The sequence below is a fragment of the Perognathus longimembris genome, chromosome 20 (assembly GCF_023159225.1).
Source record: "Perognathus longimembris pacificus isolate PPM17 chromosome 20, ASM2315922v1, whole genome shotgun sequence".
Classification (NCBI taxonomy): Eukaryota; Metazoa; Chordata; class Mammalia; order Rodentia; family Heteromyidae; genus Perognathus; species Perognathus longimembris.
The window spans coordinates 8,519,919-8,545,113 of NC_063180.1; the positions used below are offsets into that span (position 1 = coordinate 8,519,919).

Genomic DNA, 25,195 nt, shown 5'->3' on the forward strand with positions numbered 1-25,195 from the left:
CTGCAGGTAGAACCTAGGCATCAGCTTTGTTTTATATATCTCCATGTGAATCCAACATGAAGCTACATTTAAGAAATTTCCAAAACGGAAGATATGAACTCACACATTGAAAATGCATCCTCAATACCAAGCAAGAAAAAAAAAAATCTAAGAAATTGAAACCTCTTTGAACAACTAAAGTAATAATTTAAAAGCATTTACAACTAAAAAAATCTGAGTGAAACAGAAAAACCCTAAGAACAGAATCATGGGAGATAATTGGAATAAAAGACCATTCATAAAAAGAAATGAAATTGTTGGACACTGGTAACTCATACCTGTAATCCCAGCTACTCAAGAAGCTTAGAGCTGAGGATCAAGGTTCAAAGCCAGCTGGGGGATAAAAGTCCCCATGAGACTCTCATCTCCAATTAACCATTCAAAAACCAGAAGCACACTGTGGCGCTCAAAGTGTAGAGCACTAGCTTTGAGCAAAAAGAGTTCAGGGCCAGGGCCAGGGCCCGGGCCCTGAGTTCAAGCTCCATGACTAACCACCCCCCACAAAAAAATAAACCACTGGGAGAATATATTTACCAGCAATACATCTAACAAAGCCTAATACCCAAAATATACAAGGAACTCAAGAAACAAGTCTAAGGAGGGACTTCTCAGAACAAGAGGTAAGAATGACAAAGAAACATATGAGAAGAAAAAAATCAACACCCCTGGCCATAAAGGAAATGCAAATAAAAAAAAAAAAACCCTGAGATTCCATCTCACCCCAGTTAGACTGACCAACATTGTGAATTTGAACAACAAAACAACAAATTTTGGTGAGGATGTGGGGAAAAGGGAACCCCATTGCATGGTTGGTGGGAATGTAAAGTAGTACACCACTCTGGAGGGCAGTCTGGAGGCTCCTCAAAAAACTAAACATGGTTCTTCCCTAAGACCTAGCCATACTACTGGGTAGGCATCTACCCAGAACATCCACAAGCCAGGATACCATATAAAACTTGCACATCCATATTCATTGATGCACTATTCACAACAGCCAAGTTATGGAAACAGCCCAGATGCCCTACAATAGATGAGTGAATCAAAAAAACGTGGTATCTATACACAGTGGAGTTTACACGGCCATCAGAAAGAATAGCATTAGATCATTTGCAGGGAAACGCATGAAGCTGAAACAAATCATATTAAGCCAAGCTCAGAAAGAAAAATAGTACATGTTCTCATTCATATGTGGAAGACAAAGCTAAAAATACCCTGGGACATGAAATTATATAGGACACTAGACACTCATACACACTGAGACCAGAAGAGGATATTCTTAGGGGAGGAACACAAAGGTGCAATGCCTATGTGCCTCTGCTCTTATAAAATAGCATGTATCAAAATGAACTCCAATAAATGGGAATGAGGGTTTTTTGTCACTGTTTTTTTTTTTTTCTTAGTCACTCATTTCTTATGTCTTTGGAAGGATAAGGTGAGGCACAGACATGGTGGGAGAAAGGGTAAACAAATGCAGCAGTGGTACTCAGTAGACACTATGTTGAAAATGAACTCTACAAACTGTGGGTAAGGACTGGAGAGAAAAACATTAAGGAAAGGGATGTGTTAAGAAATGTACTCATTTCCTGACTTATATAACTGTAATCTCTCCATACACCACCTTTATAACAACAATACAACTTTCAAAAATAAAAAGTAATTGTCTGCAATGTGAGATGACAGAAGACATGCAGGTAAAAATCTTCAAAGTACCAAAGGAAGAAAAAGAAAATGGGAAATCCAGACTACTCCAGCCTTCTACCTTGTCCTTCAAGAATGAAAAACATGTTTTCAGATACATACATACAGCCCACTACTATTCAGACCATCACTGAGGGAGTTGCTATATACAGAATACACTTCATTAAATAAGTCCACACTGAGTAATCCTGAATGTGGGTTCTACTTAGAAATACAAAATATGTGAAATATATGCACCGTTGAGAGGTCATGTGGTCTTACCAAAGCAAAACAGCTTAGTGCAAACAAATTCCTAACAAAATTATTGTCATGGATCTACGTATTTCATTTGAATTGTTTTCTTGTGATTTTGTAGATTTAGTCCCAGTTTTCAGTTGATCAAATTCCTCTAACTTTAAATAAAAGCAAAGAAACACTTCCAATATAGTGATATTAAAAATATTTATCACTTTCTTTCATTGCAAAAAGTATCATACATTTATATATTTATCAAAATATTGTAACTATTTCATTTTTCCAGGCTTATATTTTCATGTTTTACAGATTATCTCAAAATAATTGTAGAATTCCAATGACAACTGTTCAATCTCCCCAATGCTATATGTAGTTTTCTCTCACAATTTCTGAACAAATTCAACGACACATACAATTTTATAAGTGATCCATAGTACTATAAGACTTGTCATAAGGAAGAAAAAAAAAGACGCAGTCAAGTTGGTAATTACATATTTAATACATCTTGCTTTTAACAGCAATTTTCAAAGTAAATGCCTCATAGACCTTATAACTTATTAAAGATTTTATAATGCTTACAAAGTTGATTCTAAAAATATACCTTATTTTTTAAATGAATAACATTATCTGGAAGATAGAATAATAAGTTATAGTAATATGTTTATCATCACTATAGATAAGCTTGTATACACACTCAATATGAAATCCTCTTAGGATCTTCACATTTGTGTCTGAAAACAGAAGCAGATTAAAGTTTGGCATAGAAGATCTCTGTTTGATAGCAACTGTTTTAAAACCAAAATATTTAAAGTATCTACTGGACATTGTAGGAAAACAGGAGCCCATGCACATATGTACACATACATACTCTCACTCATGCATACTCAATACACATGCACACAGACATACACACACTAAAGTACTCAGAAGACTGCCCTCATGCATCAGATAATTGTCAACAGTTTCAAAAAGGAAAATTGGGTGGGGAGATGGGAGAATCAACTAAAAATATGTTTAATTCAGATTTAAATGGCTGTAATTAGCAAGATATGCCTAGAATTGTTATCAAATCTTCAACATGTACAGAATGTCATCACAATACATTCTTCAACAGACCCGAACTGTTCCCTAGTGAACATGAACACACAAGGAATCATGTATTCATCTACTCCCCATGCTGCATATGGTAAGGTTGCAAATCCAGCCATTCCACTGACAATGAGTGGAACCACTTTACAGTGTTTTGCTTTATAGAATCTGATAGATTGCAAAGCCCAATAGAATTAGAAACTTCATTTTGATTTGTTGGGTATTTACTGTGTCCCCTGTGCATAAGCAATGAGATTCTGCATTGTAAACGACAGCTCTGATCACTTTACACTCTGTGACACAGCAGAAGGTCACTTTGTATTCCCAAATCATATTTATTCTCATTAAATTCCTTAACTTAAAATTATGTGTACATTTCCAAATTTAGTTTCAAGACAATTTAATGTTAATAATCTCACCTGCATACTACATAGAGCTCCAGTAAAATCTGTAAAGACAGAAAATTATTCTTTGGAATCTCTCCAGAAACAGGTTTAAACCTCTTTTATGGAAGAGAATATATTAAAATACTCTTTGAAACAACACCAAAATAGTAACTAACCAAACATTAGGGCAGTCATGACTCATACTGCTGTGATTACACAAATAAAAGGCACAACAGTAACCACAAAACAAAATACCAGCTACCCATTTGCTTTTTGTTTGCTTGAACTGTGTCTTTCTTACTTTATTTCTCTAAATTCATGAATTTTTCAAAGCATTCTTATAATCCTCATAACCATAACAGAATATTTTGGCACATTAACATTGTGATACAATGGTATGGCATGTTTTAAAATTTTTAAATTTTCATCTACTAATCAACATATTTTAATGTAGTGCACATATAACTTACAGTTATTGAGGTCAAATACATAAAGGTTTGTAACTAATTTGTAAATGAAGCAATCACAGATTGCAGTAATTGTGTGTGTGTGTGTGTGTGTGTGTGTGTGTGTGTGTGTGTGTGTGTGTGTGTATACACCAATCAAGGAAAAACTGCATACTGGCAATTTTACAGTTCCAAGTTTTGTTGGTGTATGTATCATTTACATGCCATTTTCTTCTTTGTATATAAAATATATGCTTTTGCCTTCTATTGGCAATTTTACAGTTCCAAGTTTTGTTGGTGTATCAATAATTTACATGCCGTTTTCTTCTTTGTATATAAAAGATATGCTCTTGCCTTCTTCATTCTTGATGAGATTTTTCTGCAATAACTTTACATTCATACTGCAAAAATTAAAAGGTTGGAAGGTTAATAGTTTAAAATCTCTTGCAAATACGCTAACGATGCTTTCACAAAGCTCCAAAATTCAATACATATGCCCACTTTATTCATAACAGGATTCAATGAAAAATGTGTTGGTGGGGGGAGGTTTGCTGGGGGTTGAGCCCAGGGCCTTATATGTACATGACACTCAACTGCTCAACTTCATCTCCATTCCTGATCACATTCTAAAAATGCCAAAACCGAAAGATGAGTTTTCTGCATTGCACACAAAGACAGCAGCATAGGGCTGGGGGCTAGTGGCTCATGCCTGTAATCCTAGCTACTCAGGAGGCTGAGATCTGAGGATTGCAGTTCAAAGCCAGCCCAGGAAGGAAAGTCTGTGAGACTCTTATCTCCAATTAAATCACAGAAAAAGCTGGAAGTGGCACTGTGGCTCAAGTGGTAGAGTGCTAGCCTTGTGCAAAAGGAGCTCAGGGAAGAGTGCAGGCCCAGAGTTCAAGCCTCAGGACCAGGGTGTGGGGGAAATAGCAGTGTGGGCTTGAGATCAATCCTGTGATAGGAGAGGAAGCAAAGCATGTTTCTTTGAGGTGCAAAAAACAAAAAAAATCAACACAGCAATGTCATCTCAGGGCAAAGTTGAATTCAGATGACTGTTTCCAATCATTTAATCATTCAAAGGAAAATTTTATTACATTATAAAAGTTTTCTGTCAAAGCAGCAATATTAAAGTATAACTATAAAAATCGATACCCTTAATTAAAAATGAAAGAAAACAATAGAGTTAGAATTCGGTGGCCAAATTATCAAAAAAGATAGCAAAGCAAACCACTGACTTCACCCAATTAGCTACAATGGTCAAAGAAACAGGGAGTATAAAATGCTGTAGTTTCCAAATGTTACTCCCCATCCCTGGCCACCATGATACAGTTATTGGCAGTGTTCTTTCCCTTCATAGATATAGTGATTAGAATTCTGTTTTATTGGAAACAGTCTGGATTTATAAATACTGTGTTTATTACTAGTGCCCCTTTTCATTTTTAAGCCTGTTCCCTTTGATGGAATAGAAACCTATAGATAAGTTTAAAAAAATCCCCATATGGTCAATAAGTCATACCACCCTATCCATAGAACATTTTGGCTTTTTCTCTAGTAGCTCTGCAACTTTTAATACTCCCATGATTAAATTCTTTCATGACTTATCTCAATGAACAGTAAACCAGAAATCGAAAAATGTTGCCTTCACAAACTGCTTTCCCTTGAAGACAGATGTCATTTAAAGAAAATTGACACGTGTCCCACACAGAAAAATGACAACAGGAGCACCAACTTACCGTCGCCAGCTGTCGACCGATGTTTCCCATTGTAATGCTTCCAGCAAAAAATATACATGGTAACCAAGAACGGACATAAAGAAAATCTGGAGATGTGTATCTAGAATAATAGAAATATTTTAACAACCAATGGAGGAAATGAAAGGGCACATAAGATAATCATAGTGAAAACAAGTTCTGTAAACTAGCTAACTCAATTCAAAAATCTCAACTCTGAATTCAGTTATCATTTATTTACATAGCAAACAAGCACAGAGAGGAATAATACTTACTGATAAACACCATTATAGACTAGTAGTTGTGTGACCACCGTTGCCAAGAAAGCAATTCCTACTCCAAGGCCAAAGCCACTTCTAGATCTATCAAAAGTCCACCACAGTCCGATGGACAGAGCAGCCAGGGTGAGAGACAACTGTATGTTGTTATCAAAGTCCACCTTCTGAGATCAGTGTTAAAGAATCATCTTAAAACTTATAAAAATGGATATTACCTGCTCATTCTTCTAAAATAAAAGATGCTACTGTGGAGGTAATTGTTTATTCCTGCGTACATTCAGCCTTTCAGCATATTATATGAGCTTAGGTGGAATTAAAAGGATGCAATTCAAAAAATACCAAATTCAGAGGGCATTAATTAATAGATCCTACTGACCTGTACTCACCCCAAAAATAACATTCTATCTATATTTCTAATTATATTATTAGACTCAGTATTTAAGAAATGACTTCTTGACTGAACATGTTACTGCAGGCTTCAGAGCACTAGTATTGCTAAAGGGACACACGTTGGTGAAAAGGGAAACCAGTACTACTTCCCAAAAAGAGGTTTAGAATTACTTGAAAATCATACAGAAACTTTGAAATAGAAGAGTTGACAGCTATTTAACAGGACAGCACATTCTCTGTATGATTTACTGACAGACACATTTTATAATAATGCAGTTCAGAAACAAGCGTACCAAGGACACAGCATCCCTTTCTATTATGTCAACTGTTCTAGTTTTAATTTGTTGAGGATAAAGCCTTGAAGTGAACATTATCTTGCAACCTGCCAGACTATTTTGGTGCCCAGGACTTTCTAGCATAGGGCAGTTTGCTCAAATGATATTTTATTTCTGTCACCTACTTAAGCATCTATTCACCAATGTACCGCCCTTTCCTACTCCAAAATCTATGGGCAAAATGAAGCTTTACAAATTCAATTTGCTCATTTCTTTGCTAGAGGATTACACTAACAGAATTAATTTCAAGTGTCATTAAAAGGGCATTATCTATGCCTCAAAGGCCACATTTTGGCTGTATAACCAGCTCCTTCAAGGGGACTACATATCTCACCAAACTAACTGGCCATGCTACATCTAGAGAGATGTAAAAAAAAAAAAATGCATATCAAGCCATTTTTCTGCCTTCTTTAATACCCATTGTTTACCAGCAAGCCCACAGCTAGAAAAGCAGCATCATGAACATGCATATAGCTTACTGGGATCTTGTGTGCTACTGTGACAAGGTTAGTCCATGGTTAGGCTTGATTTATTAAGAAACCAACAGTTCATGTGGATATACTTTCTAAGCAAGCATTTCTCATGATTAAGTTTAACTCAAAGGAAAGGGCTTGAGTGCTAAAACCTTTGTAAAACATTTATATAAAGAGTACAATTTGATATTAATGGGGTCCACCTTTGCTCAGTCAACTTGATTAAGCAAAATAGGGAAGCTTCCAGGGTAAACAAGTAAAATATATCAATCTTAAAAGTAGTACTTTGTGATTCTTCTAAAGTCTAAATAGCCCAATGTGAAATATTCTATGTTACATACATTTTGTAAGGAGTTACGATTTTTCTTAAAGGACAGAAGATAGGTAAGTTTACTATATCTAAGTATTTCACTAAGAACAAAGAAAAAAGTGAACGAAGCAAAAAATGTAAGTTAATAAACTTTTAAGATTTAAAACAAATTTCTATTGAACACAGAAATCTTAAGAACAGAAATTACAGGGGAAATGTGTGGGAGTGGATGTTTTAATCCAGCAGCTAGAGTAAAATGGCATTTAAAATTTTTTAAATTTATTACAGGAGGGAGTGACACAGGGCTCAGGAGCTCTTTAGAGCACAGGTTCCTAACTCCCTCCACAGTTTCTGTTCCTATGTATCTCCAAAACAGGGTGATACCTTTGATGAGAAATACAGGAATGACCTTGCAGCAGGACCCACCTCAGGCTCACACTGTGGCCCTCTGCCCCATGAAGCTCACTTCTTTTGGGGAGGGGGGTGCAATTGGAGTCCCATTCTTTTCTCTGCTCTATTCCCAAAGCTCCTACCACTTTCACTATCTAAACTACATCTTCTAAAAGAACAAAGTACAAAGACAGGATTAACAGTTCCCAAATTATTTTTCTATAAAGCAAAGTTATGGTTGGGAGAAGGAAGACAAGAGGAAAGAAACAATAATAGGACTAAAACCTTTTGAAGGCAGGATACATGCTCTAGGGTGGGACTTTGTTTTCTTATCCTGCGGGCAGAGGCAGAAGGGTAAAGGAAAATGGTAGCTACCTTTTTCATCTTTACAAAACACTAGAAAAAGACTAATCATGAAATATCAGAATTTTTGAATGATAAAATGGTATACATGTATGTATTTAAACTATGTCTATATATGTAAATATATACATACACACACACACACACACACACACACACACACTAAAAGGAAAAAAGAAAAGTGAAAAGTAGTTACTTTGGGCCTGGTCTAAGCTGATTATTTCTATTTATGTCACCTTATGTCAGTAACATGCATCAATCCGGAGGCAGAGGTAGAAGGATCGCCTGGACAACACAGTGAGACCCTGTCTCAAAAACAAAACAAAGCGGGGCACATGTGACTAATGCTTATTATAATCCTGGAGCAAGATCTGGAGGATCACAGTTCCTAGCCAACCCAGAAAAGTCTCTCAGAGTGTATTTCCAAAAGTAAAAAGCAAAAATGCTGGGCTGGAAGTGTGGCTCCAGTGGTAGCAGCCAAGAACAAATGAAATCCTGAGTAGAAACTCTAGTGCCAGCAAAATGAAATGAGACAAAATAAAGCAAAACAAAAACTTAAGGCAGCTTTATGGTCTTGATTAAAACTAGTAAATTAGTTTACCTTCTTAAAAATGGTAACTTCTTTAAGTTGCAAAAAATAAAATAAAAAAGTGAAATAGTACCTGAAACTACCACATATCCTTATTGATAAATCCTAAGTGAAACTAGAGTAAATTGAACTCCAAGATATGGAAACAAGTGGTTTCTCATTGTTGTTGTTGTTGTTTTAAATGGTGAAATTACTTCCTTTTTTGTGTGTTTTTCTTCCCTATGGTTTAGCCACTGTTGTCACTGTACTTGATTTTCGTACCCTGGGTATTGTATATACATTTACCTGAATTAGGGAAAGGAAGGGGAACATCAAAATGGTGAGACAAAGGGCAAAGGGTGAACCAATACAACAGTGATATCTACAAGATAGTATGTTGTAAACTAACTGTACCACTTGGGGTTGGGGGTTGGGGGTTGGGGAGGAGGGCAGGTGGGAGAAAAACGAGAAAGTAAGTTTGACAAGAAATGTATCTCACCATCTTACATATGTAACTGTAACCCCTCTGTATATTACCTTGACGATAAAATTAAATTTTAAAAATCCTAAATGAAAAAGAGTTGGGGGGAAAGAGTCCTTTGAAAATGTGTCTGCTTAAATCTTAGAATTGCCGAAACTACATGGAAGTAATTAAGTAACCTAATTGAGAGCAAACACATACTTTTTTTAACGTGTGAAGTTTCTAAGTGGTACTGAAAACCAGATTTAATAAGGCCCATACTCTCAACTATAACTGCATAACTATCACTCTATCTATATAGTCCGCATTGTTTTCATGACTACATGGGCACACCACAATTTACTACAGTGAAGTTGCAGGGGCTGCTTAACCTTTGGTTTGCTGCAAGCTGCTTTATTATTGCACATTTCATTATAGCACAAAGGATACAGCACTGGCATGATTTATACCAACAAAGACAGCTACACACCGCATAACACTGGACCACTCTCTTTTAAATTTATGTGGTTCTCCTAGATGCCTGTCAATGCAGGGGTATAATAACCCAATCACAGCTGTGGAAGAAAAGGAAAAAAAAATTAAGTCATCTCCAGTATTGTTCTGGCAACAATTAAGCTACAAAAATCACTATAACCACCATCATAAATATTGCTGTAAAAAATCAAGTTACTTAATATCAGTCATTGACATTATTAAACTTACCTCTCAAAACAAAAAAAATGAGAATAGCTCACTGAAGGAAACACTATAAATGACTACAAGAGATTTTTAATTCTAACAGAGAAAATACTCTTTAAGTGTGGTTCACAACTGAGCAGACTAGAGTTGATTGACAAATGCTACTTTTCTGCTCTGAAATGTCTGTGAGACTTCAAAAGCAATGAATCATTTAACAGCTAAACAATTTTCTCTGAAATTTCTACAACCCTGAGATATGCTATTAGCTGCAACCAGTCTAAAGAGAAGATAGAAGCATAACATGTACAAGCAATTTATCATATATACAATGTCCAATGCTCCTGGATGTCCTGTTATGCAGATTAGTTTTGTCCATACCAGCTTCTTGTCTCAGTCTTCTGTATCTTCCACCTTTTTCTGACACTTACATTCTATTCCTCTAGTAAGACCGAGGTCATATAGTTAAAGTAGCAAAACTTACAACAGCAATCTATGTATATGTTTCATTCTGCACACAGAAAAAAAATCAAAGGCACCTGGCATATAGGAATACAAATATAGAGATAGAATTTCAATTTACTATTAAAAGGGATAAAGAAAACATCTTAGTATATTTCTTAATTTGAGAAGAACATGTTGAAAGCTACCTGTGTAATTATACATCAACTGTACACAAAATATCTATGGCTGAGGTCCAAAGTAGTCTCAACCAATCTTAAACTCAAATACTTGTCAAATCTTAACATTTTATTCACATAGAAGAAAAACGTACGTTAGTTGTTATGAAAAAAAAATACTAATGAACCAAAACTCTATTCAACAACTTATGTAGAGAATACACTTTACAGATGAAGTTTAACAGGAATTAGGTAGGCAGATGTGATTTCCTAATCTTTCTCAAAATAGAATTGTACTCCTATTATTTCTGTAATAAAGAAATACTAGCCACTTCAGTTGAAGAGTATGTTGAAAATAACCAACACCATCTGTGATGTCTAATGAAATTATATCAAAATCTCAGTGCACAAAGGTCAAGTGTGCCTCGCCTCCCATGGAACTGGCTAGCTACATACTACAAGTGCTGAATTCAGGCACTTAAAGAGCCAGAAACATGTTTTGTTTTTTTTTTTTTAAATCACAGACTAATAGACCAATAGGAAAATACTGGAAAGAACTGCCTAAACAGCTCTATCTAGAGAGGAGATGCTGTAATAATATATACATTTTCTTATCCATGACTCTTTTCACTTAAGCATTTGCTGAGTTTGGATGGCTCAGATCAAGAGACAAATCTCAGTAATGCAGATCTCTAACAACAATTAGAAATTTTAAGTTTCCTAAGTTTAAAAAAGGCTGTTTTCTAAAATCTTGTGAGATTATAGTATTTCTAAATTTATACATAATTAAAATGATAATAATCATGCCCAATATTTGAAAACATCTAAATATTATTTCCTTTTTCCTTACTGAGGTTATAAAACTAACATCTCATCTGTCAGCCCTCCCTCTCCCCCTCTCCCTCCCCTTCTCCCTATAAAACATATGTAGGTAGATATACAGATCCATATATCTGCAGATATCTCAATATTATCTGTATCTATATATCTACATCTTGCTTTCTTGTTTTGAGTAAAATCAACTAAGAGGAAACATTCCAAGTCAATTTTGTTCAGCTGTTGATGCCATAAAGAATTATCACATAGAGAATACTGACATGTTTGTACAAAGATATAAATCAGTAAAATCGACTATATTCTTATTCATGTGATGTCAGACTCATAAGTGAGAGACAACTGAGGAAAGAAAGAAAAACCACAAAATAGAAATTGAAACAGCCACAATGCTAACCTTGGGATTTACCAATAAAGATTCACTGAGTATGCATGGTTCTTGGTTGCTCACTGAGAGGGAGAATTCGAAGAAGCTTGTCACTTCCCATTATGTGTCTTCTTTCTTTCCTTTCAATAAAGGCACAACAGAGTCTGATAGCAATAGCACAGTGAGGCTGCACTGTTGGAAAGCTCAGAAGAATATGTCTGAGCTTTTTTTCTACTTCCTGCACTTTTTTCCTTTTTGAAGAAAGACTTCAAGTCATGCCAGTGTAAAATCGTAGGGAAATACTGTCCTGCTTAATCAGATAGTTGGCTGGCACAAAATTACATTTCTTGTGATATTTTTAAATGATTTCCCAGTAACTCATTACAGTCTGCCAAGACCAAAGACAAAAGAGGTGTGTAAAACACCAGTAGTAAGCCATCACTTTTTCCTAGCACCATGCTTAACACAGGAGGCACTAAAAGGAATGCAGTTAAGCATTTTGCAAGAAGGACTGGGAAACATGAGCTACTCCATCAGTTACCCTTTCATGGAAAACTATGAAAAATGAGAACTGATAAGGTTATGTTTTTATTCAGCAAACACTTACACCTCACAATGTATCTAGTTTTTGTGTTTGGTAGGGAAATAAGAAAAAAAGAGCAAGACAGGATACCCGTGGGTAGCCAAGTGAGCAAACGCTTTTGAATATAATGCTGTGTGGTAAGCAGACAGGGCTCTGAGTCTTCCAGACCCTTATTGCAAGTATTGCTGGGAGGTGGCATGGTAGCTATCAGACAGCTTCCCATAACAGGTGATCCTGGAAGCAGCCGCATTCAGCAAGCAGACATTTGAGAAAACACAGGGACAACTGAGAACAGCTGGTATTACCAGGAAGTTGAAAGCTTGGGCCTGAAGGAAGCTTCAGGGTCCAGAAAGATCCAGAGAATGACAAAAATAGGCAAAGGGGAACCCTACTTCATTGTTGGTGGGAATGTAAACTTGTACAGCCACTTTGGAAAGCAGTATGGAGATTTCCTCAGAAGGCTAAACATAGAGCTCCCCTATAACCCAACAGCCCACTTTTGGGCATCTACCCAAAAGATTACAAACGAGAACACACTAAAGCCACCAGCACAACAATGTTCAACACAGCACAATTTGTCATTGCTAAAATATGGAACCAACCCAGATGCCCCTCAGTAGACGAATGGATCAGGAAAATGTGGTCCATATACACAATGGAAGTCTATGTCTCTATCAGAAAGAATGACATTGCCCCATTCGTAAGAAAATGGAAGGACTTGGAAAAAAATTATACTAAGTGAAGTGAGCCAGACCCAAAGAAGCATGGACTCTATGGTTTCCCTCACAGGCAATAATTAGCATAGGTTTAGGCTAGTCACAGCAGAGGATCACAAGAGCCCAACAGATATGCCCTTATGAACACATAAGATGATGCTAAATGAAATGAACTCCATGGTATGGAAATGAGTGTAATATCATTATTGTAATTACTTTCAACATGCCATGTGAAACCCTAACTTTTTTTTGTTGATGATCCTCTTGTATCCCCTTCCTGTGGTTGTCCCCACGCTACCACTGTATCTCATCTGAGTACCCTGGATACTGTACATACTAGTATTAGAACTAGGGAAGTGAAGAGGAATATCAAAATCGAGAGACAAAGGATAAAAATACAAACGACTCCAAAAGCAATAGTTAGAAAAACATTTGGTGTAAACCAAATGAACAACTCATGGGGGGAGAGGGAAGAGGGGAGGAGGGAGGAGGGAAGTAAGGGAGGAGGTAACTAATTGTACAAGAAATGTACCCACTGCCTTATGTATGAAACCCCTCTGTACATTACTTTGACAATAAATAATTATTTTTTTAAAGTAGGCAAAGACCATAAAATAAGAAACTACCATGCCACACTGTGGAATCAGGAAGATGTCAACATTATCTTTGTTCCAGAAAGGGAAGATCCTTCTTATAACAGTGAGTACAAAACATGAATGGGAGGTGTAAAATAAGAAACAGAAAGAAAAGAATTGGTAATGAGGAAGAAGAGAGAAAAGCATAATCTTATATAGAGTTCACTCTCCAAGAATGGGGTAATGATCACCATGAAGAAACAGGAAACATGTTTTCTTTTTAATGTTTACTTTCAGAAGTATGGACTGAACTTGGTTACTTGTGGTTTTTGTGGCAACTTCTCTAGAAATCTTTAGAATGATTCCTTTGTGGCTCTTGGGAATTAATAAGTTTTCCAATTCTAACTCTTTATTCTGCACATATAGGGAGGTAATCAACTTGTAACATCAGCAACATTTAATGAACAATAGGAAATTGAGAAATGGAAAGGGCATCAGGCTTCTGGAGGAGTCCTGGAGAAGCATCATCAGCTCTGCCCAAAACTGCGCTATAGGTAAGCAGAAATAAACAGAGACTTCTTTGCAGGGAGAAAATGCTGCCTGGAGATCCTCCAAAAGATAGCTACTTGGTCTAGGAATGTCATCAAAAGATGATGATTAGTTTGTTTCTGACTAATGATGGTAAGAACCTCAAGGGATCTGGAAAATATTTATCAACATAAGTATCACTCAAAAATGCACACGCACACACTCTCTCTCTCTCTCTCTCTCTCTCACACACACACACACACACACTTCTTACATGACTTACTTCTTTTTTTCCTCATTCATCTGGTTTGGGGGAAGCAGACAGTATGCAGAAATTCATTTTCTACCTTTGAAAACATTCATAAATCTTTACTCTCATCCACTCCACACTGTGACCTCCCAACAAAACCAGCAGCAGGATGAATTAGAATCAAGACTTGAGGATGCTTTTACTTTATTTTGCCCAAGTATAGCATACATTTACAGAAGAAACATTCAAGCAAGAAATATAAAGGCAAATCTACCAAGTGAAAGGGTATGAGGTTAAGTTTGTAAATGTAACAAACTTAGTAGAAACACATAGTAGGGACAAAGTGGCAATGGTACGATTTGGAACGTTTCTTCCTAAATTTGAGTTTATTGAAAAAGAGTCCTTGTGACAGGGACAAAAGAAAAAGCAGATGTACCCCATCTCTCCATGAGGTATGAGGAACTTTCAAAGTTCTCTGCCTCAGCCCAGAATGTATACCACACACCAGCAGATAATGTCCCTGCATACCATCTTACTTGAAGGCTTGAAAGGAGGTGATCTAAGTACAAAAAAAAGTGACCAGCTCTGTTCTGTTCCCCAGTATATGACACTACCATACACTGGCCCTGGTCTAGGGCCCTCCCCTCGTTGATTCCTTCTCTTTTTCTCAGAGTTCTCATCCCCTAAACCAGACACAATATCACCATCTCTCTCCTGAAGTTGACCTACAGAGCCCTGGGGTTAAAGGATGTGATGTCACATTATTAGACCTGTAGTAAATAATCTTGCCTTCCTCTGACCTTCCCTTTGCATGGCCTGAAAGGCACATTCTCCAAAATCCAAAAAGACTTCTAATGACAGCCAGCCAGAGCTGCACCTTTTAGGAAAATAACAAAACTAGAATAAGCTATTGATTTTTCTTTTCTGAATTTAAATACATGAGGACCAGCAGATATTAACAAGGAGTGATAAAAATGTAACTTACGCTTTCTTCTCTTTGTCTAGTTGTACTATTTCTCTTAGAAAATGATAATCCTGGAGAAACTAAGAATCAATAACTGTAAAAGTAAATACTTACATATTTAGACCTCATTATAAAGGTCACACTAAACATTACCACAACAATGTCTTTCTATCCATGCAACATGATTACATGATTGTCTAGCAGGTTTCATGAGGTCATTTAAATATATCACACAAATCAGCCTCACCTTTGGACCTCTAAATCTAGGATGAAAGATCAGAGGACCTACTTCCTATGTGAGGTATTGATATATATTAAATATGGGCATTCAAAAACGCAGTTTTTCTCTCTGAACCAGATTATATTCTGCCACGGTTATGGCTGCCTTCTATGACTTTTATAAAATTGTGCTAACTTATTTGTTTGAGTCATTAGAAAAAGATATTCATGGGCTGGGGATATGGCCTAGTGGCAAGAGTACTTGCCTCATATATATGAGGCTCTGGGTTCAATTCCCCAGCAACACATATACAGAAAATGGCCAGAAGGGGCGCTGTGGCTCAAGTGGCAGAGTGCTAGCCTTGAGCAAAAAGAAGCCAGGGACAGTGCGCAAGCCCTGAGTCCAAGCCCCAGGACTGGCAAAAAAAGAAAAGAAAAAGATATTCATTATGCAAGTGCAACATCAATAAAGTATCTGAAATGTTCTGCTTTATCCATTGCACACGGTCTACAACCAAAACACAAGCCAGAGTAACTAAAAGCATAATGATGATTTTAAGGAAAGAGAGTGTGCCTTACTGATTTCTGTAACTTGTTATTGTCAAGATACATTTCAAAACAAGAGATAAACAATAAAGGCATGTACAAAAATCTAAAGATATAACATGAAGCTTTAAATTCTAATAAAAATGTTTCCACTTTTCAATTTTTTATTTATTTCAAAACACAAGACCATAGCACACCCATCAAACACTTCTATCAAAAATGTGGTGGCCACTGGCACAATAACTTAAAAACCAATGTAAGTGGCTGGGGATATGGCCTAGTGGCAAGAGTGCTTGCCTGGTATACATGAGGCCCTGGGTTCAATTCCCCAGCACCACATATACAGCAAATGGCCAGAAGTGGCGCTGTGGCTCAAGTGGCAGAGTGCTAGCCTTGAGCAAAAAGAAGCCAGGGACAGTGCTCAGGCCCTGAGTCCAAGGCCCAGGACTGGCCAAAAAAAAAAAAAAAAAAAAAAAAAAAAACCAATGTAAGTGAAATGGGACTAAACATCTCATCCTAAAGGGAGGCAAGATTTTTTTTAAGATAAAATTTTAAAAGTTCAAAGGTCAGATAGAAATCAGAGACAAACGAATACATACTCTATAATTCTGACATTTTAGAAAAGGGCTGGGAATATGGCCTAGTGGTAGAGTGTTTGCCTCGTATACATGAAGCCCTGGGTTCGCTTCCTCAGAACCACATAAACAGAAAAGGCCTGGAGTGGTGCTGTGGCTCAAGTGGCAGAGTGCTAGCCTTGAACAAAAAGAAGGCAGGGACAGTGCTCAGGCCCTAAGTCCAAGCCCCAGGACTGGCCAAAAACAAAACAAAACAAAACAAAAGGTAAAAATAAAAGTCTTTGGTGAGAGAAAAGCAGATCAGTGTAGCCTGAGGGTAAGGTAGGGAAAAGAAGCAAGATAGCATTATGGAGTCTGAGGTGAAAGAAACCTTCTATAGATGGACTGTGGACATAATGACATGACTATATCCATGTGCCTAAGGACATCAAGGTTTCACCTATAACAGGTCTATTATTCTGTATTTAAATTATACCCTAAGCTGATTAATTTTTTTTAAGTTTATCATTCAAACCACACCCACTCATTTGTCCTATTTCCTTCCTGTGCACTGCAGAAGTAGCCTACACCTACCTGAAGCTGTGCCACAGCATGGGGGTACCCACCACGCAGAGGAAAAGATGCTTGCAATCACATCAGGTGGAAAAAGTGTCACATTTCTCTGAATCTGAAGCAAATTTAACACTAATGCGAGAAATACTCCAATAAAAAACAGCACTACTCCTCTAATCATCAAGTTCACACTCTGGCTAGTGACAGATGAGATATATGGGCCACACTTTTTGGGTCCAGGTGACTCCGTCTCTCCTTCTGCCATAGTTTCATAAGTCCAAGCCGTAAAAAGAAAACAAAATTAAGTTAAAAAGAAGCTGGCCAGCTGACAAGTCCAGCTGTCTGTAAATCAAAGTGGACAGATATCTCAATGGTACATCTTGTCCTGAAATAGGACCTACCGGAAATCCTGCAAGAGAAAAGAAAAAAGAAATCAATATACGTCTGACACATTATTATACACTTTTTACTGATTTCACCACTAGTTAATATAAACACATGCATAATGAAATATAAGTATGTATAATTTATTTAAGTTAGATATTTGCTGGATGAGAAAAGAGTTTAATGGTACTTTTATAATATGTATGCCATAAGTTTTTAAGTACCACATTTAGATTTACTAGGTCAGAATAAGTAATCTAGGAGACACAAAGAATAATAGTTAAAAAATGTTAGCCTCTCCTGTAGGAAAAACAAACAGCTAACATAAAATACTCCCAACAGGATATGGAAGACGGAAACCCAAGGTATCTTCTACCTAACATTAGTTACAACAGGGTATTTCATACTTTACAGAAAAGCAACATATTCTGACAAAGATACTGTACTTTTTACAATAAAATGAAACTTTTTCCATGAGGCTGTCCTCCATAGAAGAATAAAATGACCCTTTGAATGTTTCAATGCTTACATATATTTAATTTCTTCATAAAAGCATTCTATAATCAGCACATGCTAATACATACACCAGCAATAAAAGCCAGAGCTGACCCACTCTCCCCAGGGTCACGGCTGTAACCCACACTACTTTCACATAGGTTGGCAAATATTGTAATCATGGCAGTGAAGGTAAGCAAGCCAGAAGAGGAAGCAGAAACAAAGGAGGCCTATGAGTAACTTATGACAATACTCTTCAGAAGTTTATCCTTATGGCCTGATTCCCAAAACCCAAAATTCTACCACAATCAGTCTAGGTAAAGTGACCATCTGGTTCTGAATGTTCTTTTTACCCCCAGAGATTCACATGTTTGAGGTTTGGTCCTTACTGTGGTGTGGTGGGATGTGGAGCTCTAGGCAAGGACTGTGAGACCCCAGCCTCTTTGCTTCCTGTTTGGTAATGTGATCTTCCCTCTCACCAGTACTCTAGCCATCTACTGTGTAGCCACCAAAGCAGAATTGATGCTGGTATGATACCCTTGAAACTGAAACAATGAGCAAAATAAAGCTCTTTCCTTTATAATTAGCTTGCCTCTAGTATTTCATTATAGTAACACAAAAACACGTGTTTAAGACAAGTAACATGTGAAGCGTTTTGTATGACTTTCTAAGCACTGACTAAGGTAACTTACTAAACCCTCACCCTAAGTGAGTCAGATAAATTGGCAAACACCTGTAATCTTAGCCCTTGGAAGGTTGAGGCAAGGGGGAGTGAGAGTCTGAAGTAGCCAGCCACATAACAAGACTGCCTCAAAAGATAAAAACAAACCCTAAGAGGTAAGGATAGTTTTGTCTATGACAACCACTGTGAATCAAAACATTAAATGTTAAGTCACCAGGAACCCAAACAAGTAATAGGAGTTGGGATTCAAACCCATTCATCCTTACTACAAAGCCCTTGTTCTTATCATGACCTTCATCTTTCCAAACTGTCACGTATACTTTTATTTGTTTTCTATGAATACTAGTAATTCTTAAATAGGAAAATACTACACAGGCTATTTTTTTGTAAGACACTTTCATTCTACCCAATTGTGATCCATCTTGGATATCTTTACAAGTCAGTACGTAAGTGATATTACCTTTGACTCTCAATGCAATTTATTTAAAACTATCAACAACAATACTTCCACTTGCTATGTGGTAATTATATGCATAGTTGCTTTACAGATGATAAACTTTTTATGTAAGTCTTATTCACTATTACATCTCCCACAGAGCCTCTGCTAAGTCCACAGGGGAACTCAACTCCACACAGTCCTACTTGTTTAATTAAACCAAGCTCACTCTTCTGGATTCAGCAGGTCTTTTAGAAGGCAAATTAAGAGCTTAATCATCATTTAAAATTCATTTAGTTTTTAGATTTCAAAGCACTTCACAAATAAATCTTGGAACTTATATGCAACGAATGGGGCTAGCAGAAATAACAATTATGAAGAAGAGAATATAACAAGTGCTCCCAGATTTCACAGCCTATCAATCCTATGTGATAAACACTTAACAGAGAGTACCATTTCCAAACCAGTCCTTAAAACCTAGTCTATAGTCTGAGCTCCACAACTTACTAGATGGAGGAAATGTACATTATGGGCAATCTGTAGAAAAACAAACTCTGGAAATGTGCAGAAAACACCACCTGACCTGGTTGGTATGGAATTGATATAATTAGCCTTTCATGCATTCTAGGCATTCAGTGAGGTTTACCAGCTACAGAATTCACCCTCATCATCTTTGTTGATAAGAGTACTATATCGAGAACTTACTCCCTGCCAGACATAAAGCAACTCATCTTCAGAATAATCCTAACAGGAAGAATTGTCATCCCCATGTTACAGATGAGAAAACTACATCAAGGAATTTAGCAATTGAACATAAACCATGCAGGAACAGAACTAGAATGTTGGCTCAGGTCTGATTCTAAAGCCCATTTTATTTCCCTAGTTCCCACAGTCCAAACCACCCTCCTCTTCTTTTTAAATTAACATGGGTGGGCATAAAATCAGCTACTGAATACATTAATTGCAATGTATTCTCAAAGCAGTAATGCCAATGGAAGCAGGAGACTATATAGTAGCACAAATGATGAGAATACACATGCAACACCTTGAAGTATACTATAACGAGTGTGCTTGTTTAAAGAGAGAAAGATCTTTTTGTGTGTGTGCCAGTTCTGGGGCTCAAACTTGAGGCCTGAGTGCTGGCCCTGAGCTGCTTTTGCTGAAGGCTAGTGCTCTGTCATTTGAGCCATAGCCCCACTTCCAGCTTTCTGGCAGTTTATTAGAGATAAGAATCTCACGGGCTTTTCTGCCTGGGCTGGCTTTGAACTATGATCCTCAGATCTCAGCCTCCTGAGTCACTACGATTATAGGTTTGAGCCACTGGTGCTTGGTGAAAAAATATTTTTTAAATCAAATGTTTACCATATACATCATTGTTAAGAGATTGCCCTTCAGAAATTCTAACAAATTCCAAAAGGCACTGCACTCACTCTATGGCTAATGGAGTAAAAAAGGATGGATTTAGCAAATCACTTGCTTCCATCTGAGAATTATTTCAAAGGGGAATTAACAGCAATGGATACTTTATGTTTAACAGTACTTTCTAAGGAAAGAAAATAACTTCAGTTGAAGCTATTTCAGTTTTGCTGGCCCCAACCCATCATCATGTGCCAGGACTTGTCAGAGTACTGTAATTTGGAGCAGCTAATTCTTTAATGTGTGTAACTGATCTAAGCCTTGCATATCATTTAGCATCCCTGGTTCCTGCCCACTAAATGCCAGCCTCCCCATTTGTGATAACCGAAATTGTTCTCCAAGTATGTCCAAGTGTCTCAAGGGAGGCACTGTCCTCCAATGAGAGCCACTGACTTCCGGAGCTGTCTTTCCTCATTCTACTTCAAGGCTAGTAAAAACTTTCTAAACTATTTTATTTTTTGCCACCACTATTTACTCCACCTTTCCTGGTAGTGCTTCTTGACAATTACCTACTTTATTCCACAAGTTTTCTTTTAAAATAACATTTGTTTGATGTTTATGTGAATGAGATCCAAAGTCAACTTTACATCTACACAATGGTATAATTACTGGGGACAAAAATAAAAGTTACAGGGCTTTAGAATCATTGTATCCTAAAATTTAAGAAATAGAGGGAGCCAGGAAATCATCTATTACAGGGTTTTCTGAGCCTTGTGAAAAACCAACAAAAATGTTGTATATGTGTGTATTTATACCAAGGACTCAAAAAACTCCAGTATCCAAACAAAGCTAAGAATCAATGTTGTAAGTGTTCTCTCACTTTACCAGCAAGAATACCACATCAATGATCAAGTGAAGTGAGGAATTCAAGACTGTACTACTGGAACATTATTGTTTTTCCTTTTTGGGGGGAGGGTGTATGGAGTGGATGTATTGGATCTTCCCATCATAAGCATGCACAGTGGACACCTGGTGATGATCAGACGCATCAAAGGGATAGCAAATTCCACAAGGTCATACGAGGAAACCATAAACTTGCTTTTGAAAAGTCATTATCTAAATGACACTCCCTAGTGCCATTATTTTAAAAGATCTAAAGAATAGGTGGGTACCAGTGGCTCAGGCTCATAATCCTAGCATCTGAGGATCACAGTTCAAAGCCAGTCCAAGCAGAAAAGCATGTGAGACTCATATCTCCAATAAACCACCAAAAGGTTGGAAGTGGAGCTGTGGCTATAAAGGTAGAGTGCTAGCTTTAAGCAAAAGAATCTTAGAGATTGCACCCAGACCCTGAGTTCAGCCTCAAGACTGGCCCCAAAAAAGAAAAAGACAGATGACAAGGAGAGAAGCAATGAACTTCCGAAGTCTGAGCATCTGCTATTCCAGACAGAGTGGTTGTCTGTGCAAAGATTGGAAATTTTTTAAAAGTACCAAGTTCCTGAGATTTAATAAAGTATTTTTATTAATTTTAATGGAAAAAAGATATCTGAAGAATGAATATAGCTTAAGTTTGTTTTGATAATTACTGGCTTTCTTAAAGTATATTTATACATTTAAATATTGCTAACAGCAACAAGAAATTTGACTCTCCATATTTAATTTCCATTTAATTAGATTACTTGAAAAAACTGAACAGGGAAGAACTTTCAGATATAAACACTACTTAAAGGACAAATCCCAACAGTTCCTGATAATCTTGGCAATAAAAGCTTATGCTTAAAATTCTCATTGTACGGTCAAGTAAGCCAAATAACTTTGGAAGAACACAAAACTTCTCAGTAGGCACAATCACACTAACTCTAGAGTTCCTTCCACCTTACCACACTGCCTCTTCTGTAAATACCACACAAAAACAATTTAAGTGTCACACAGGAAAGGGTTTAAAGTTGTACTGGTAAACTAGTATACATTCCAAAGTAATGAGTTCAACAAGGCAAAACAAAAACCATTCTATGGGACATAAAAAAAATTCTACCTACATACCTGCCTACAATTGCCATAAAGTACATGACTGAACAAGGAAAAATACTTCACATACCTTGAACCGAGCAGTGACAAATCATCAAAACTGGAAAAAATAGTATTCCATATGTCTGCCTGGTAGTGAATGGATAGTATTGATTTAAAGTAAATAAAAAAGGGATATAAGTGACTCTGGTCTTGTTGATGAAAACTGAAGTTTATGTTGATCACAGAATCAACTTAAAGACAATAGGCATTTGAAAACAAACACAAAATAGCAACTTTAAGAATCACTTGCATTTTAACAAATGCCATATCCCCTAGAGAACCAGTTGCATTTTAACAATCATAATACCCCCTGGTTTCCAAACAGCCCTCATTTTCCATTGAGATTATGAAGCTGAATGACTACTTCTTTTTCGCCATATGCTCTCTTAATTTAGAATGTTGTCTACAAAACAGAATAAGTATTAAGCTTAGAAAGACACACAAATCAATGGGATAATTTAGCTATCCTTAAAAGCATGGGTGTAGGAAGCATAGGCTAACTGCACTTATACTTCTAACAAGAAAAATGTTTGCATTGAATATATTGTCTTTTTCCTCAATACTAAAATCCAATATGATAAGCAAGAAACATTTAAATTATTGTACTACTTTTAAATATCAATCTCAGTCTCTAAAAAAGTTACTCTACCATTTGGGGCTAATTTTCTGGTAACAATGAAAAGAAAGTTTTTTAATGATGGAACTGCATCTTATTCTTCCTTTTCAGTGCAACTATGTGTAAATGCAACTCTTGTCACGTTTAAAAAGAATCAGCCTCTTTTCCAAATATACATGATTCATAAACTGATCACTTTACACTAGATATGAACCTGAGTATAAAAACTCACTATGTCACAACACTGTCAAAACACAGTACTGAACACAAAGTCCAGAGGAAGAAGCGGGGAGGGGGGAGCCGTGGGATAGGAAGAGTGCATTGGCTATTTTTCTCCCTATGGGGCCCTAACTAGTGAATGTATCCCTTTCATTTGTTTTCATCAATGGTTCACTATCAGGGCCAAACCTCAAAGTTAGAAAATATAATCTATCCACTCCTCAGCTGCCTTCATTTTTCTACACCCAAGACTGGAGCTTGTTTTTTCCCCTGTAGTCTTCAGTACTACTACAATACTGATGCTAGGTAGTTTTGGGGGCCCACCTAGCAAGTCTATGGGTTCCTTCTTGAACCATCCATCCTACAAACATCAAGCTCTTCACAGTACGTTTTTCTTAGACTGACTAGTTAGTATTCTTCTTCTTTTTTTTTTTTTTTTTTTGGCCAGTCCTGGGCCTTGGACTCAGGGCCTGAGCACTGTCCCTGGCTTCTTCCCGCTCAAGGCTAGCACTCTGCCACTTGAGCCACAGCGCCACTTCTGGCCGTTTTCTGCATATGTGGTGCTGGGGAATCGAACCTAGGGCCTCGTGTATCCAAGGCAGGCACTCTTGCCACTAGGCTATATCCCCAGCCCCAGTATTATTCTTTAAAAACTTTTTTCATCATTAACTGGACACGGGTCATTATTACTGTTTGTTTTAGTGCTCCTCTCTACACTCACCCCTATCTTGGGCATTGTTTTCTTTCCCAGATGGCCACATCCCCGGGCCGACCTTAAAATCCAAGCAACTATCAGCAACTGACTTTTAGGCCCTGCCAAGAGTTCTCTTTGGCTGTACCCACAAGATCTACTCCCAATGTGCGCAGTCCCAATCCAAACAGCCAAAGTCCTACTGCTCAACCCAGTGTTGGTGGATACCAAGTTTACTTTGATACCAGTCTAGTTCTGGTCCATTACTCAAACCTGTGTCTTTCTTTCTCCCAGGCTACAAGCTACCTAAGTCCTGACAGCTCTGTTTGACAGCTGGCCGACCTCCACCCCCATCAGACCTCAGGGTCACCCCCCGTCCCCGTCCCCCCCCCCCCCCCCCGCCGTACTCCAGACCACTGTTCCGGGAGCCTCGGCCTCCCCTGCGGCCTCCTTCGAGCCGGAAGTCCCCCCTAGACCTCTCTCAGGTGAGAGGAGCCCCTCCATCTACAGGCCCCACCTGCGGTCCTCGGTCCCCCACACCTGCCACCAGGAATCCCAGACTGCAAAACAGCTTAGGAACTTCCTCTTCCCGAGGGCTACCCTCCTCCACGGGCGGCTCGCCTCGGCACCACGCCACCTGCGCTGTGCTGGGAGACTCCCCAACTCACCCCCGCCTCCGCCATCTTCTGGGACCTGCCCCCTTGCCCCCCGTGCTCCACCTCTTCCTCCACCCCTCCCACAAGTCTGCCGGAGCTTCACTACGCATGCGTAGCGGACGCACACAGCGCCGGCGGTCGGGGCAGAGGAACTTCCGGCTTCCGCTGCCTCCGGCTTGCCTACCAGTGAGACGGGGCAACAGAGCTTCCGGTCTGTGGAAGATTGGGGAGCTGCAAGGGGGCGTGGTCAGGCCAGGTGGTGGGTGGCGGCGGGATCAGCTGTTTGCTGACCCGTCTGGGTCGTGACAGGAGTCCCGACGCTGGCGGGCGGGCGGAGGCGGGGAGTCGTGCTAGAACTCACGCAGACTCACGGAGA

General features: G+C 38.0%; 1 protein-coding gene across 9 annotated transcripts; it reads right to left on the bottom strand.

Moving 5' to 3' along the window:
• Positions 1 to 1,402: 1,402 nt before the first annotated feature.
• On the bottom strand, positions 1,403 to 24,864 carry Insig2 (insulin induced gene 2). Of its 9 annotated transcripts, none has more exons than XM_048369165.1 (8): positions 24,681 to 24,811; positions 17,236 to 17,623; positions 9,640 to 9,764; positions 5,898 to 6,064; positions 5,626 to 5,725; positions 4,247 to 4,293; positions 3,480 to 3,508; positions 1,403 to 1,942 (listed from the first exon to the last, which is right to left on the bottom strand). In XM_048369165.1, exons 2-6 carry the CDS (start codon positions 17,477 to 17,479, stop codon positions 4,252 to 4,254), a joined length of 678 nt encoding a protein of 225 aa, XP_048225122.1. In that variant the 5' UTR covers positions 17,480 to 17,623; positions 24,681 to 24,811; the 3' UTR covers positions 1,403 to 1,942; positions 3,480 to 3,508; positions 4,247 to 4,251. The 9 variants fall into 9 exon arrangements, with proteins under 9 accessions (XP_048225122.1, XP_048225121.1, XP_048225120.1 ...); XM_048369164.1 differs by having other exon boundaries at positions 1,403 to 2,702; XM_048369163.1 differs by having other exon boundaries at positions 1,403 to 3,508.
• Positions 24,865 to 25,195: the final 331 nt, after the last annotated feature.

Coding starts and splice junctions, on each gene's coding strand:
- Insig2 (XM_048369161.1), bottom strand. CDS start 17,479: ATGGCAGAAGGAGAGACGGAGTCACCTGGACCCAAAAAGTGTGGCCCA. Junction 6,065..9,639: donor GTATAAATCATGCCAGTGCT/GTATCCTTTGTG, acceptor CACTGATCTCAG/AAGGTGGACTTTGATAACAA. Junction 4,294..5,625: donor TCGGTCGACAGCTGGCGACG/GTAAGTTGGTGC, acceptor TAATTTTTGCAG/TATGAATGTAAAGTTATTGC.